The sequence below is a fragment of the Sylvia atricapilla genome, chromosome Z (genome assembly GCF_009819655.1).
Source record: "Sylvia atricapilla isolate bSylAtr1 chromosome Z, bSylAtr1.pri, whole genome shotgun sequence".
Classification (NCBI taxonomy): Eukaryota; Metazoa; Chordata; class Aves; order Passeriformes; family Sylviidae; genus Sylvia; species Sylvia atricapilla.
In genome coordinates, this window is record NC_089174.1 from 74,714,099 (window position 1) to 74,731,364 (window position 17,266).

Sequence of the window (17,266 nt, forward strand, 5' to 3'; positions counted from 1 at the left end):
AAATGTGAAGCAGCAATTAGAAAGTCTTACAACTAGGAATCTTTGTTTATAACCTAAAATCAGAATCCCTATAGGAGACATAATAATAAAAAAATGAAGGAATTACTTCAGAAATTACGTGCTTTTTAGATGGACAAAACTTCAGATTTAGTTTCCCTTCTTGCACCAGTTGCTTTAATCTGAAGATTTCTCAGTTCTGGTTTTATTTAGCAGATAGTGGGGAGAGAGTGGTGACAGGGCATCACGGTAGATGATTTTGCAGTATCTGTTTTTTTCTGTGATAGCCACAACTTGTTTTTAGGGACTGTTTCGTTCATAGATTTTGTGTGGGGAAAAAAGTATTTTGACGTTCTGCAGATTTAGGGTTAAGAAAATGCCTATCTGTTTGCGTCTTGAGATAATTATGATTCTTAATTCAGGCTCAGACAGGGGTTGAGCCTGGGCTTTTTCAGCAGTGGAAAGAGTAAACACAGGCTGTGAAGCTTCTTTGTGTGACAGTTACCCAAAGACTTGCTGAATAAGTGCAATGTTTAGTCCTGCCACATATTTTATGCTTGACTCAAATAGGGCATTGACTTGGCTTTGAGGGTAACTGCTTGCAGGATACAGAATCTAAAGGAAAGATGTCTTTAGTCTAACAACCAAACTGCATATCTCCTGTCAGCTTGTGAACTTGGCTGTTTTCGAGATGCTCTATAGCTTTCTTGTGAAAAAATTGACAACTAAGGTGTCTTAGCCTAAAGAAAAGTGTGAGGAAAAGGTTTCTGAAACCATAGTTGTTTTTTTTTTCTTTTTGTTGTCTGAAAAAAATTCTTCCTTTTGTCCCACTTGAGGGCTGTGTAAGAAACAGAGAGGGGAGTGGTATCAGAGCAGTCCTTCCTTCCAAGTCAGTGTCTTCTGGGAAATGCAACATGAAGCAGCAACTTTCAAGCCCTGCCAGGTTTTTGTCAGTGTTTTGCTGTATCAGTGTTTAATTTATTGCCGTCTTTTTGGGAAATGCTACATTCACAGCTAATGTAATTGCTGTCATGCTGCTCTAATAATTACTTAGAAGTCAAATTTGGGCTCATAATGAATCCTCTGGAAAAGCAGCTGTTCCATTAGAGAATGTTAATTAGTTGAAGCTGGTCCTCCTTTTTAGGAATGTACATACCAGACATGATGGAAGTGTTTTCTCTGGTACAAAATGGAATTTCTAGTCAAAGCCAAGCCTGGAATAGCAAAGAAAGAGTGTAGGGGTTTAAGAAGTCAAATGGAACAGAAGATACAAAGCTTAAGGCCATTTTCTGTTTCGTAGTAAACATTAGGCTAAAGATGCTCCCTCTTCTGTCAGTGTCATTGGTAAGTTCAACTCTCACATTGAGCAAATACATATTTTTGTATCTTGTCTGAGATATCTAAATTACAACTGGTTGAAGCATGGTGTCTTATTGGATGAGGGAGGCAATTTTCAGATTTCTGGTGTAACATGAAAGGATAATAATTGAAAGCTAGGACTTCTCCTACCAAACACATTGCATCTGTAGTCTTTTCAGAAAAAAGCCCTGGATAGCATTCTGTGTTTCAAAAAGATTTTGGACCTGAGGGCTACTAGCCAATCTGCTTTTGAAGATGGGCAGGTTCTTTCCCAAGCCTTACTTTTTGTTTGATTAGGGCAAATACTTTTAGCACACTTTTTTGCTGAAAAAGTTTGTATACGTGTGTGTGTGTGTGTGTGTGTTTAGTAAGAGAAAAAGCTAACTTGATTTTGGCTTGTAGTTGCTTTGGTAGTTACAGGATTGGCTCAGGTTGCAAGGTTGATAATTATCTTCAAGACTCAAAGATTTGTTTACTGTAGGAGGAACTTGGTAGCAAGTGATAAATTCAGGAAGTCTGACAGTTGTTAAATGCTCATGGACATTTCCTTTAATGGTTCTGAAGCTGAGAAAGCTACAGCAGGTTTTGCTGAAGAAAATTGCCTTTTCTTTGACCTGCAGTGTTCAAATGTTCCAGATAAAAAGTTTAATTTATGTGTGAGAGAAGTTAAGTAACTGCATTTGTTTGTCTTTCCCAAACAGGTACCATAAGACCAATTCCATTTGGTAAAGAGAACTGGTGTATTCCGTATAATTTATTCCTCTCCTAAGTGGAAATTGCTGTTCTGAGTTAGACTGTCTAAGAGAAGTTGAAATGAACTTTGCAGTAACAGCGCTGGGTGAACGCTGGCATTCTGCCAGGCCAGTCAAGTCTCCTGGGACACTGGCTGCCCTTGCTGCAAAAGCTGTATGTAGGAGCTACTGGGACAGCAGTGGTGAGAGGCAGAAAAAGAGCAGCTGTCTCCTGAGGGAGCTTTTCCAAGTTCCAGAGCTGTGAGGAAAGATGAAAAGATATGGCTTAATGGAAAACATGAGATACTGTTTGGAGTATGTGACTTCTTCCCCAAGGGGAGATGCAGTGAATGCTTGAAATATCTGTACTCAGTTCTAACAACTCATGCACAGTTTGATGGTAAGATGCCAGCTGATGTGATTAAGCTCTGTGTGTGTGTCTGGGGGAGAGGTGCTTTGAGTCTGAGATGGAGCCTAGAGACACTGAGACCTTGCTAATCCTCTCACTATGGAGTAATTTCCGGCCACCCTGCTACTGCTGAATCTGAGGCTTGTGAAAGACTGTCTTTGTTTTCCTTTCATACCTGTCTGAAAGCTACCTTCTTTTTAAAAAATGCTGCTTTATGAAACAGACACCTCACTGTGTTGTGTTGGCAGTCTGTGTGGTAAGTAAAGGAAAAATTTCTAGTCAGGCATTAAAAAAAAACTCAAACCAACAGAAGTTGATTGAAATAAACCTTACAGGCTTTTTGAGAGGGAACTTGATGAAAAGAAAAAGAGAAAGACAGATGGAACCATTTGTAACAAGGTTTGTTGGTGGTTTTTTACAGTTTTCAGGTCATTTCAACTGAGATAAATGGACTAGTAAGTCAAATCAGTCAAATGACAGGGTTTTAGGCCTTTTGCCTTGAAAGCCCCGGAATAAAAACAGTTGTTAAAACTCTACTAGTACAAAGCATTGTGATCTTGGTAAATTATAACTGCCTAAACTGTTTCAAGCTGTCTGCATTTGTTTTATCCAAGTGTAGATTTACATGGTCCCATGTATTTTTCTTATGAGACAAAGTGTTTTGTTATGAACAAAGATAAGTGTTCAGAAAAAACAAAATTAATGTTGACAATTTATGTTGAGTACTGTGAGCCCACCCTTTCCTAATTTTGAAAACTTGTCTTTTTTTGTCTAAATAGGTAATACAAATTTTTAACTGATGTGGGGTTTTTGGAAAGAGTGTGGAAATAGTCACTAAAAAACTGCTTAGGGCTTTAGCAGTAGTAATTTAAATTTTAGCTTTTTTTGCTTATTTCTAGAACACTTTCAAGACTACTTTGTTCCCTACATTAAGCACATTTATTTTGACATAAGAACTGGCAAGAAATAAATGTATGTTAGAGAGCAGAAAGTTCCTACAACTGAAGAAATGAGAAATTGGAACAGACTTCCAGTCAGAAAAAAATCAGAGCGAAAGGTCACTTTTTTGTTTACCCTGAGAAATGTGATGTAGTTGCCAGGAACAGATAGGAATCAATTCAACAGTCCTGTACCCATGCTTGGAACAGAAAGAACACTTGCTGTTTTTATTTCATCAGAGCATTGTATTGCCCTGTTTATATCTTCAATTCTTAGCACATATGTTCACACTACCTCTCATAGTGTGAACTTATCACAGTCATACCAGGTTGCACCACAACACTGACCACCTGTCAGACAGGGGTTAGCTGTCTGAGGTAATGATGCAAAAAATGCTTAAATTTGGTACCTGATAAGCATTTAATGGGTACTTTATTTCCTTCTCTGCCAATTAGATGTCCTCCAGGACCTGTAAATGTCATTAAAAATAATTTTTGAGTGTTTCATTTGTAAACAGGCATTAGACTGAAGTCATTGATCATTAAATGTGTTTCCTTTTGAAAGCATGTTTTCTCCAGTAATTCTGAAGTGTGCAGCTATGAGTTGATCCTCTGTATCTATCGGCACAGCTTGGAATAGTTTGTTTCTTTCAAAGGCAACTGTGGTATCAAAAGAGCTGTAGACTAAAGAAGAATAAAAAGAGTTCAGCATCAGCACAGCTGTGCTGCCTCATAGCTGGACAGGAGGAAAGAGCTGGAGTGATCTGCCAGTCTCTGCTGCTGGAACTGTAGTTGAGGTGCTAGTTGCATAAGACTGATGTTAAATCTGTGGTAAGGTAGTACATGTATGCAACAGGAGTGTTGTAGGATATAAGTTGGTGTCATAAGGTTCATTTGCCCTCCTTTTTAGGAGGTCGTTTTTTTAAGACTTGCACTTTAGGAGACTGTTCACTCAGAAGACTGAGTCACTGTTAAATGACCCCAAAACTGACCTTAGCTTTGTGAACTTCAATTGAGCTTGAACAATTTCCTCACTATTGAACTTTGATGGTGGTTCTGTGAGGGTGATGCAGATGTTTGAAAGAAAAAGTAACAGGTTCTTTATGGAACTTCGGGTATCATGAGGACACTTTCAGAATAGGCCTGATCTAGATAGATATCTTTAAAATCATGGGTGTACTTAAGTGCAGTGGGTGGGAAATTAAATTGAGTAGTGCCAGTAATTCATGTAGAAAAATCTATCTTAAACTGCATCTAAAAAGCCGGATGTTTTTCTACCTCTAGAATCCAGCTCTAATTTTTTGGAGGGAAACAAACCTTCCTTTTATGATCTCTTCATGACTGGTTTCAAATTTCCCTGAATTGTTTATTGACCAATAAAAATGAACATTTGCAGTAAAATGACCTAAGATTAATTTTGCAGTGCTTTCAACTTAATTTTGCAGTGTTTTCAACTGATTTACCAGAAAAAGCCCTACAGCAGTGATACACAAAGAGATGTTCATGCTCTTACTGATACTTGAGTGCCAGAGTCTTCAAAAATTAGTAGATATTGTTGGTATGCAGATTATGATAGTTTTCACTACGTTGCTGATCAGTATTGATAATTCATGATGAAGCTGCTTTTGGAGAATTTATTAGCTTTTCCCTTGAAAAAAAGGTATCTTGACTATAAAAATACGCCACATAAAAGAAGAATATGAAAAGCCCATAAAGTTTTACTGCAGTTTTTTAAATTGCTTTGTTTTCCAACTGCACTGTAAAATGACAATGAAATTGTCACCAGTCTTGACCATATTCTATTCTAAACATGTCCCTCATAATTATTTCTTGCTGGAGGTGCATCTTCTGCTTTTATTTAATGAGTGATACCAATGGAAACCTAGCATTTTGATTTTGTCTTTTTTTTTCTCACGGTCACAGATGAACACTCTATGCCCCTTCCTGGCTTAGTGGTGTAGGAACCCATTTACAGAAAGTTCAGTTTTATCTGTTGCCTGTAAATTATGCTCACCTCACAGGTAGACTGGAGGTGAGCTACACTCGCATGACATGATCAAGCTTGTGGAAATCCTTGTGATTATTTTAGACCATAAAATGAGCTAAGTTGCAAAATACCTTTTGCAGCAGTCTTATGATTGTATAGTGCAGTACTATTCTTTTGGTCTTCTTTGACCAAATTAGTAAACTTTTTTTCCTTGGGGTGGAGTGTCTTTCATGATATGTGTGTGTGTTTTTGTAGCCTTTTCTAGATCAGGCAGCTATTTTTATGGTTAAATCCATGAAAAAATGTATTTAATTATCACTGTGGTAATTTGCAGTTCCACATTATCTGCTTGGATTTCTCAGTTGTAGGTGTAAACTTTATGTTGTCACAGAGCCGTATTCTTTAAATTGTCCAGTACAATAAAAGATTTCTCCTCACAGTTAATACATGGGTAGAGACAACAAAGGAAACAAACTGGCTGAGGATTATTTTCTCTTTTAGCATTGAAAAGTCACAGATTTCAAGCCAGGAGAGCTCTGTATGTCTACTAGTAGAAAGTGGCCACTGTGCATGCTTGAAACCAGGTCAGGACTTTGCTATGAGCAGGGCAGCCTGATCTGTGCAAACAGGCAGTGCCTGCTCCCTCATGCTCTTGCGGGACAGACTGGCTTTCCCTGCGGGCATTTCAGTTTTGTGCAGTTGGGGATGAAGAGGCATTTCCATCTGGCCTTGTGTCAGAGCACTAGCATCTGGGGACCATTCATGGAGAAACTCCAGCATTTCAGTGAATATGTGACTTATTTTCCATTATTTTCCATAGCAATCTCTTATCAACTATATTCTCACTATAGTAATTTTTTGTTACCAATAGGAGAAAAAGCTTTAAAAAAATAAATCTTGAACGATTTCATTGAGTACATCTGATGCATTGCAAAGAATTGACAAAGGCAATAGGAAAAAGGAATTATTTGAATTTGGACAGTCCAAGCTCCATGTCAAGCACTTTCCTTTAGCATGTTGCCTTTAGCAGCAGTAGATTTTATGCCTTGCTCTGCAGTTTTTCTCTCAGAAAGCTGCACATACAATTACTTTATTTTTTTTATTTGTTTCAACTTTGCTACGGTACTTCACGTTAGTGAAGATGTTTTCTCTGTTCAACTGTTGTATTTCTCTGTGGCTTTTAAATGGAGTTCAGTTTAGTGAATGTTATTTTGATTTACATTTTTTCTGAAACCTGTTAGCTTTATATAACAAGTTTTTCTGAAGAATAAACTATGTCCTTAGTGCTAAGAAACGCTTCGAAGTTTAAGAATTTTCAGGTCTCTGCTATATTACGGGAAGACATACAAATAGGGAAACAGAACTCTATGTAGACATGGCATAAGAAGCTGCAGAAACATAGAAGTTTCCTCTTACTAGAACGTGGTTCAGCTAAAAGTGAATTTTCTGTTGTGTTAGTATAAAATTATGATAGCTGTTTTATTATGAGAAATAATAGGTAAGTTATCTCCATACATCTTGGCTATAGTTTGCAAATTGATTTTTACTTTTAATATACATGTCTGAGATTTAATTCTGAAGTGTGCCTCTGCCCCACTTGTCTCTGTCATTTTTTTTTTGGTCAAACTTTCTTCTTGCTTTTGGGTTTTCCAGACACGTCCCCCACCCCTCCCCCGGCCCAGTCTCTGTGTAGCAAAATTGTTAAAGACCAAAAGAAAAACTAGGTATTTGTAAACTTCCATCTTTTCCCTTCCATTGCACTCCAAAAGAAATTGGCTCAGAGCTATATTGATACTGATGCATTTTATAGAGACAATCGGTGGTTTTTGTTGTACTAGTAAAAAGTGGCTTAGATTTGATGTTCTAGCTAGCTGGATGTGAGTGGGTCGTATCAGGATATTTGCACTTCCTTTTGGAGCATTTTATGCTCCTGAAGCCTTGAGTGATTTGGTTTCGAGCAAGCCAATGATTATGCTCAGCCCACAATGATGAAAGACAGGAGTTAGTTGTCATTGTGAAGTAAAGGAATGGAAAAAGTTGTACTACCTTTAGACTTTGGGAAAAATTACCTGACAGTCTTGGGGGAGGAAATGAAAGGGTGAAGGAACCAAGGTAGGCAAAAGAATTATTTTCCTTCATCCATGTCACAAATGGAGTGATGTACTTCACTCACATGAGTGGAACACCAATATATGTTGTTGATACAAAACAGTGAGTTGTCAAAATTCAGTGGTAAGTATGATGGTGGCTTAAGAAGATTCGATGTCAAAGTAACAAAGTAACTTGACTGTTATCAGCATACAGGGCAGAGACAGATAAAGCTGTCACGGGGGCCTTTCTGTGTGTCATCAGGTTCAGAAAGGACTGTCTTGCTTTCTAAACTCCTCTCAGAGAGGAATCAATCTAGGTGCAGCTAGATCCTTTCCTTGCTCTAGACTTGGTCAGCGCTTATGTCCAAAGGATTGTATGCGCATAATCAATCCTCTGTATCATTTAGCTAAGGTGTCAGAGATTAGCATGCTGTTAATCACTTATTGAGAGTGTGTTGCTGCAAGGAGTCTTTGAATTCCTCATAGGAGTAATCTTGAGACGTCCCTTCTCAGGGAGAGAAAGGAGCACACTTGCAGTCCTGGCAGCATTAGTTTTCAGTTAGGCATTATTTTTTTTTGCATCAGTTCTTAGACTATCACATTTCCCACCAAGTTTGAAAGGAATTTCTGTCCTGAGGCATTTTTTGGACAATTGAGTTTAAATTTGATGGAATAGACTTGTGAAATGTATGCTTATCAGATAGAGTGACTTATTTGTGTGACCATTTTCTCGTGCAATGGTTCACATTCTTCTGAAGTCTATTTAGGTTTTTTGTATGTGAATAACAGCACAGAGGCAATATATCTACCTTCAGAAGCACGTTAATTTGCCTGCAATGTTTAGCTTTTTTTTTCTCAGTTTTGACAGGGGTTTTTTTCAAATATAGCTTGCAAGTTGCTGAGGAAAAAAAGCAAATACAAAGCATGGATTCAAAAGAAAAATATGTAGACAATGTCATTTGCAATTCATATTTGAACACTGACAAGTAGTGATTTCCTCAAATCAAAGGATTCACCAGATTCATAAGTATTCAGGACTTTTTTTTTCCTTAGTCCCTACATTAGCATACTAAAATGGTGAAAGATGTAGGCCATGTTACATAATGACAACTCACCAGTCTCCATCTTCTCAAAAAAAAACCCTCAGTTGAATCACAAATGACTCTTACTCTTGAACATATATTACATTTAACATCTCTGCCTTGAAATTTCTGACATAATTCTACAGCCATGCATGTGTTTTTTCATGAGCTTCAACTCTGAAGTAAACTCTGCATTGTAAACTCAGTATTGTGAAATGCATCTCTGATTCAAAGATACATTTACAGTAACCAATTGCTAACCATAATAAAATGGCAGTGTAAGGATAGTCATGTAATTTTTACCATATCATCAGACAGTGATGGGTTGATGTTCTCAATCATTTGTGTTGCCTATTGCACAAGCCAGCTATATCTTTAAGTTGGATCACAGACACAAAGTTAGAGGAACATTGAAGTGACACATATGTGATTTGATAAGATAGAAAAGGTATGGCAGCTATTTGCTTAAGAATGAAAAAAAAATATTAGGTTTGCTTCCTCCCATTAAGCAAATGTCACAGAATTTAATTTTGTAGGAAACATGAATTGAATACTTAGAAATTTTTATTAATTATTTCACATGATAAGAAAAATAACACTCTTGATATTCAATTACCATCATACTTGTTTAAAAGAAACAGCAAGGTTCATATTGTATCTACTTAAGTGAGGTTTTTTAAGGCTAAGAGCAACAAAATTGACCTGTAGTACATAAAGTATGCTTGTGTGGAAAAACAGCCTAACTAACTGTGTGAAGTCAAATGAAAAATCCCTATGGGAGAAGTGGCTTTGGGGCTTGGTATCTTGTTTCCTGCAGCACAAGGTGTACTTGACCTACCATGCTAGTTTCAAGAAGGCTACACAATGGAAATATTACAGAACATCAGCCAGCAAGGCTGGGATTTGTCATAACTGAACAAGTGGTTGTAGAAAACCAAATTGAATGTCCTATTTTACTCTTACTGAGGGGTTTTGTTTCAGAAAACAACATACATGTTTATTTTAGCTATGGTTTCTGCCTGAAATACACATAAAGCTGTATGTTAGGAAATGAAAGTTCCAGTGGGGTGTTCGTGAGGAATGGTCTTTATTAGCAAAGGAGATGGACATCGAGAGAATACAAGGATTTGCAGGGACTTGTGTGGAGTAAAGTGTTGATGGAAGAACGTCCAAAAGATAGACTGGAAATTCTTGGAGACAAGATAAAACATTTTGTAGGAGTTATTTCACTTCTATCAAGCTGCTAAATTTGTTAAGACTTTGTACATCTGCATGAGTTGAGACGCAGACCTTGTAAAGTTTTTGTATGTGACTGCATATTTCTAAGGCTTTTTCTTTCTTTTGTGAAAAACTGCAAAGTGCTAAGAATTGTGATGATGAGAGGACCACTTTCTAAATTTTGAACAAAAAACTTGATTACTGCTAATTGAATGGGGAACATATTCTTGGTCTCTGCCTTTATATTTCCAAAAGTTTTGCCTGTTGCATCGTGTTACCCATTTGGTACCACATTACAAAGCACTGATTCAGTATATTTTCAGACTTGATACTGCATTATGAAATTTTCCAGCACAAAATACTTAGTACAAAACCAGCAAAGAGAGCTTTATTTAATGGATTGTACAAAGCATTTAATTGGTTTTGAAAAGCATTTGGCTACTGTGTCTGGAATTACTTTCCAATGTATATTTCTTGGTCTTCTGGGGTATTTATCTACTTTTAATAAGAAGTGGTTTATTAATTACTCAAACTCTTTCCAAAAAGTCAGTATTTTGCTCTTCAAAGGTTAAAGATTAAAGAAAAAATGCTGAAGGCAAAATCATACAAAAGTTCTTTTGTAGCCCAGAAAAATAAAGGGCTCGATTTAAGCACTACTGAAAAAGTTCCTGAAGTTGATTTTTTTTTTTTTCCATATATGTGCAGCTTTACTTGAAATATGTTGATATTTAGCCAGGCAGAACTGAATGCAACAAGAACTCCTGCCTCAGCCTCCTTGGCCTTCCGGTGTAAGACCAGAACACTGTGGCCCCTGAACTCACAGATGGCAATTGTACAATGCTGTTGTATTTTCTTCCATTTGGCATGCCATGTCTCTTTTTCATAGGAAAAGGCTGAGTATTTCTGCAGTGATATTATCACAAGTGAAACAAACAAAAAAAATTGTGTAGATTTGCTGGTCCAGCAAATAATCCTCTTTCACATGTTTGAGCCATTACTTTAAAAACAGTGTTTCTGTAGATATGACTTGACAAATAGACTCATGTTTACTCTTCATTGCTACCAGCCAGATGAAGCTCAGCCTTGACCCAAGAGTGCATGGGGTGGTGTTGATGCAGCTAAAGGATCCAGCTTCAGGGAAGTTCTATTTCCCAAGGCTTGGTGCTGCACGTACTGAAGGACACAGTTTGTTCTCTGTGGCTGGCTTGATTGCAGCCAGCCAAGAGGTGGCTTGCAGGTGCCAACACACAGTGGTATCTATTTCCTCGGTTGAAAGAGTTTTCAAACTGCAGAGCATGATACCATTTGTCACCATTTTGAAAATAAGCTTTTATGGGAGGCCACAGCAATGCTTCCCTCACTGAGTCACATTTACCAGCACCTCACTCACATCCTTTTATGCTGGCTAGTTTCATAGGTTTTCTAAGATCATGAGACAGATAGTCTTTGCAACATTGATGTAAAATACTTTTAAAGGCAGCCAGTTCTGTCTTACAATTAGGACATATTTTCTAATGTCACTTAGCTTTCAGTACATTTTGGTCATGTGCACAGTTCCCTGTTGCTGTATTGCACACCTGTTCTGTTTGCAGGTTTTTAAAATATCTTTACGACATCATGGATTGTAACACACACTGTATGAACATTAAGGCAATTTTTATTTTTATTTTTCATTTTTCTTTTCCAAGATGTCTAAATATACAAGAACTCCTTAAAACATTTTAATCTCAGTGTTCTACTTAAATTTCTGCATTCTCTCTTATACTCCAGGATGGCATCAGTCTAATTTTTTCAACTGTTTTTTTCTTTTAATTTCCCAGTGTTTTCCAGTTGTGCATACTTACGAAAAACATTTCTGCTTGTTTTGGTATGCTCCTTGGTGCACCTACAGCTGCTTTGTTTCAGTCTTCTGCAAAGTGCAGATGAATTGATAAAAACATCTGAATTGCTTTATCAGTAGGTGTGAAATTAACCAAAAAGCCTTTTTGACCACATGCTGGCAGGGAGAAATAGTACACAGCCAATGTGTTAGCCCTGTTGAATGCCAAGTGTAAATTTATCTTTTCCTGTTTTTGAAAGAAAACATTTGTATTTCTTGGGATAATCTCTATTTATAGAGGATGCAATTTTTATTTGCCACAGACCAAACGCAGTTAAAATATCCTAACTCAATTAACTCTCTTATTTCGTCTAAGTTGGTCTTTGTGATGTCATTTATTGTAGGCAGTTTGTGGTGATCTATTTTTCATAGATAGGATCAGGTGTTAGGCTTTGTTCTAGTTTGGGTTATGTTTATGTCCATTTTTTTATGAAAATAAGGGTGCTGATTCTGTGGCCAGCCAGGCAATATGCTTTTGAACAAGTCCCAGAAAAATCTGGTTTGGAGGTGGAATAACTATCCAGACAGCACAAACGTTTAGTTGAAAGAACTCATTAAATAAAACAGAAAAGAATTTATTAGTGGCTACTGGACAAGTATGAGCTACTACTCCAGGTTTGTAATAGAAATAATATTTGTGTTGTCGTCTTGGTGACTGAGTGTTAACCTTTCATGTATAGGTACAAGCTGTGCTAAGCAGAGAATGGCACATGCATCAGCTCATGTTCTGCTCAGTGTAAATCAGTAGTGAAAGGGACATTGTCCTAGGTTTTCTGCAGTGCCTCATTTCTTGTAGAACATGAAGATAAAACTGTAACTTCAGTATTAACCTTTTAGAAACTTTTATACTCTGCATTTCTGAACTGGTCTGTTCACAGTCATTCTGTTAACACAACTAATAGTTCAAAATCTTAATTTACATACATTATTTGTGATTAAGTCAAATACTATGTGCCTTATGAAAAATGTTTTTTCTCCTTAATTCCCATAATTCATTAGAGAATCCTCTCCAACTTCCCTATAGTTTTCCTTTTTCCACCACTTCTGCCAATACTCTTCTTAATTCATACACAAGTTGACTGGAAATAAAAAATGCATGCCATATTAGACAGAAATTGGAAGTTTGAAAGAATTCAAGGTAGATGTTATTAATAATATAACTTTCACAGTCACTAATATTTGTAGATGCTCCGAACCATTAGCTCCTGTGTACATTGTTCGCTCTACTAAAAAAATGTAATAAAGCATTAAAGCCAAGTTGCCATAAATCAACAGATTATTGCTAGCTAGATGTGTAATGTAGGTCACCATAAACTCCACTTTTCCATTTACCATCTAATGATTTCAACATCTCTTTGGCTTGGAAGATTTCCTTTTACAGGATCTATGGGAAATGCAGCAAGCTACCTTTAAGAACATTAATTATTTGTAAGTTAATTTTACACTGCTTATCATGACCCTTATTTTAATGCAAAAACATTATACTCCTGATGTTTCAAAGCATATAGAAAACAGAGAAGGCCAATACATTTGCATATTAAAATATGCCAGACAGTTTGTGCATGAAGTCAACCTTCAAAGTGTCTGACTTCTGGCTAAGATGGAAGGGAAAGATGAGAGAGCACGAGCACAGCTGTACTGGATCAAATCAAGATCATGTTTTGTCCAGTATCATGTCTGCAGGAGTACATGTAAGCTGATAGCTACAGACAAAAAGTAACCACGCATATGTAAAGTTCCTCTTCCAACTAAAGGGATTTCCTGAACCAGATGTGCATTCTGTGTGGGTTGTAAACTGTTGTGATTTTGTCTTCCATTGAGTTATTCAGATCCCCGTTGAGCTCATTACATTTAGCCTCCAAACATTCTCTGCCAACAAGGTCTACAGGTTTGTTCTGCTGTGTGGAGTCACCACCTCAATTTTATTTCTGACCAGTGTGGCCCGTCTATCTTCTTTCGGTTGTTCTAGCTTTATTTTTTTAGAAGAAAGCATTATTACTGTTGATTCTAATTTGATCTCACTCATAAGCATGAGGATTTGGGTGGCTAGTAGTAAATAGCTGGCATTTTTTATTCATCTTCTAGTTTACTTACTAGCATTTCGTATTTTCAGCTGTTATAACTAGGACGATGAGAAACCCATGCATTAAAGTTATGATATTTGTGAATGTTACACAACCAATTCAGGAAACTTCAAGACCATTTCCTGTAATCACCACGGAGTAAAAATCCATAGTTGTCAATACTACATCACCATGATGAAACTCCTCGTCTATCAGCAGATGATAGAGGCTGGTAGAGGATATCATGGTGAAGTGAACAGAGTACAGGGTATTCATGTAACCTTTGGTTGCTTTAGGAGAAAGCAAGTGGGCTGTCATTTGTGGCCTTCAGTATTTCATATCATGATATTGAACATCATCATAAGGTGAGAAAGGAGAGGAGCATGCCTCTAAAGACCTATAGAAGGATGTTTTGTCCTTCTTGTTCAAAGGCTAAAGTGAACAGGCTTCTGGAGATCATTGAGAGAGGAGTTGACATGGGTGTATTTTGCTTCTACATTTCTTCTTGAACTAAACAATAAACTTAGTTGCTTTAGCGGGTGACTCATTAGTACTGTTTCAATGTCTAGGAGGTAGATTCTGAGTGTAAATGGCACAGTCACAATGCCTATATGGTTTGAAAAGTAATAATAGTGATTGTTTATACCCTTTCAGTTGTAAATTCCAGTTTTTACTGAAATTTATCAAAAGAAGATTTGAACTAGTGATAACGTGACTGAATTTCTTTAAGCATACATGTTTAAGAGAGACAAAATTACTTTCCAACAAATTATTTCCCATCAGGGTGTCAGTGATTAATTTTTTCTTATCACTTGTGACAAATATTTTCTGAAGAATTAATCTCTGTTTTAGTTTTTTTCACATTTTTATATTTCCTGACTCTGACTGGAGGAAGAAAAACTAAAATAACACAAACTTTTCCTTTTTTTGCTGTCCAGTGAAACTGGAAATACCTACTGAATGACAAATGGTCTTCTGTGATAATTTTACTGCATTACTCAGGAAATAAGATGCTGAGAGAGACAGATTAGCATTGACCACTTGGGAGTTTAATTATAGTAACAAGCTTTCCATGAGAATTTTGTCAACTCAATGGTGAATAACACAGATGTGTTTTACTAACTGGACATTATTTAGATGTTTTGACATGCAGCAAATATTGGGTATTTGGGTATTTTTACCTAACTGTTAAGTGTCAGCAAATGATCATGAAATCCTTCTTTAAAATTAAATTAGATTTGTGTTGTGTTTTTAAGCAGTCTCAATGTCCTACAAATTCACCTGATTTTTGACTCCTGTGAATTAAATATACGGCTCTGTAGCAGCAGAGTCAGTGGTTAGTTTTGAAACTATTTACAGGACAAAGATGGAAGAGATCACTGTAAGAAATACTAAGTAAAGAAAAGATAAATAGCCTTACTTTTATATATACACAGTGCTTTTTGCTTCTTAATGAGCCTTGCAGTTGGTTATAGGTATCACTTCAAGCTGGATTTTTACCCTATATCTCAAATTTTTCTGAAACTCACTATAAAGTCAAACTTCTGCAGTATTTTCCTTGATGATGATCACTGAACTTTAGGCTGTAGGAGATCAGTCCTATAGAAGCAGCATACACTGTCTTGACTGATCTCTTCATAGTTCAAGATCACCATTGTATAGCAACTTTTCCTAAATGCACAAGTATCAATAATCTCATACAGGTACTTTGGAGATCAGCATATTGTTGCATGGAAAATTTGTTTTATTCTTTTCCAAACATAAATGGTTTGCAGGAATTAAGAGACAACGATATCTTTTTTTTTTCTGTAATATAGATTAAAATTAAATAAATCTCAGAGTTTTTCCTCATTCTTTTCCTGAGTGGTTTTTATGCAAAAAAATTCTGTTAAAAATAAGTTATTTCTCAATTTAAGTAAACTTACTTGAGTGAGGGAAAGAACATTTTTTGTTAAATTCTTGCTTTAGAAATGAGCAGAGCTAAAAGAATGACTAAACTAAATAAAAAACTAAAAAGTTATTTATTCTTAAAGGTGATAATGTCTTACTTGCTGTAGTTGGAATTGATTTTAGAATGAGTGGTGGGAGTTTGAAAAATGTTTTGGATACAGAAGTCCAGTTGCTAACAACTCTGAATTTGCTTGTGTACCTATGTATGAGAAACTATGTTGTAAATCTCTTACAAGCTCTGATATGTGTGCCCCAAATGCCACTTCCAACATGTCTTGTACTTTTCGTTAAGTCATAATGGAAGCTTGATTTCTTAGAAGCAGTTGGGTTTATTTGTACTGCTACATACTAATTTTTTTTTAAATATTATTTCTTTTAAAGCTCTCTTTCACCTTGTTTGCACTTCCAATGTTGATGTGAAAAATGCACTGACCTTCAGTGGGCCTCTGGAAGATATGTTCGGGTACACAGTCCAGCAGTATGAAAATGAGGAAGGGAAATGGTAAGCTCGTTTTCTTTTTTTAACTGAACACTCCAAATTCTCAGGTATTCAGTGACTCAGGTGCTGTGCTTCTGTCTTCAAGCTGGATCAAATTCTGTAAGGCATATTTCTGAAACTTATGCATAGTTCTTAGGAAATCTGGAAAGACTGGGGGAAAAGAAACATCCGCATGCATAACTCCAATTATCTCCTCAATGACATAATGGGTAAATTCCATCGATGGAGCTGAGAAAGTACTGTGTTTTGCCTGAGTTCTGTTTTTTCCATTTACCAAAAGGAATCCTTATCTTTTCCTTCTATAATTACAATGTAATTACAATGAAATTACCCCTGTTTTACCTAAATAATCTGTATTAAGTGTTTTTTTCTAAAGTTTTCTGTCAGGGTCTTTTAACTCAGTTGGTTGAAAGATTTACCTGTCAAAATATTAATTAGTAGAGTACTCCCTCTCTCTTCCCTTTTGAAGGGCTAAGTATGTCTTGCAACTGGTAATATATTTGCATTTGGGACCTGGAGCCTTTATCTTAACCTCTCTTTTCCTTCCTGTTGTTCTAAGTAGAGGCTGTGTTTTGGCATGCTCACTCATACCATTGCTTCTTGGTCATTTGATAAACACCTGCCTATGCTTTTCCCTTGTTAAACCCCAGAGTCTAACGACTGGGCTGGAGGACTGAAATAACAATTGCACGGTAAAAGGTTCAGGAAAGAGATCTCTATCATTCTTTGCAGCTGGCTCTGGTATTCTCAGAGATTTTTTGATAATTCTTGATAAACCCAGGGACTCCTGCAGGCATGCAGGAGTGACAGGCAGCAGGAGGGTGTGTGACAGACAGGCTAGACTGCTCTGTGGTGAGCAATCTCCACTGCAAGGGCTGAGTCTGCCAGACTCTGAGAACCTGAGCACCACTGCAACAAAGTGCTCAGGGAAATGAAAACACAGAGCCTGCTTTTGAATGTGCTAGTTCTTGACTGCTGCAATTGTAGGATGTTTAAATACACATTTGTATGAGGGTCGTCAGAGAATATAAGTAATGACCTTCTTTGAGCTAATTTAGACCTTC

At 36.8% G+C, this 17,266-nt stretch overlaps 1 protein-coding gene across 1 annotated transcript in view; it reads left to right on the plus strand.

Moving 5' to 3' along the window:
- The window catches only part of ITGA1 (integrin subunit alpha 1), a 74,805-nt gene that overhangs the window by 12,811 nt on the left and 44,728 nt on the right, over positions 1-17,266 (plus strand). Inside the window, exon 2 of the mRNA XM_066339078.1 lies at positions 16,085-16,205. Coding sequence (XP_066195175.1) covers positions 16,085-16,205 — 121 coding nt within the window. The remainder of the gene's footprint in view (positions 1-16,084; positions 16,206-17,266) is intronic.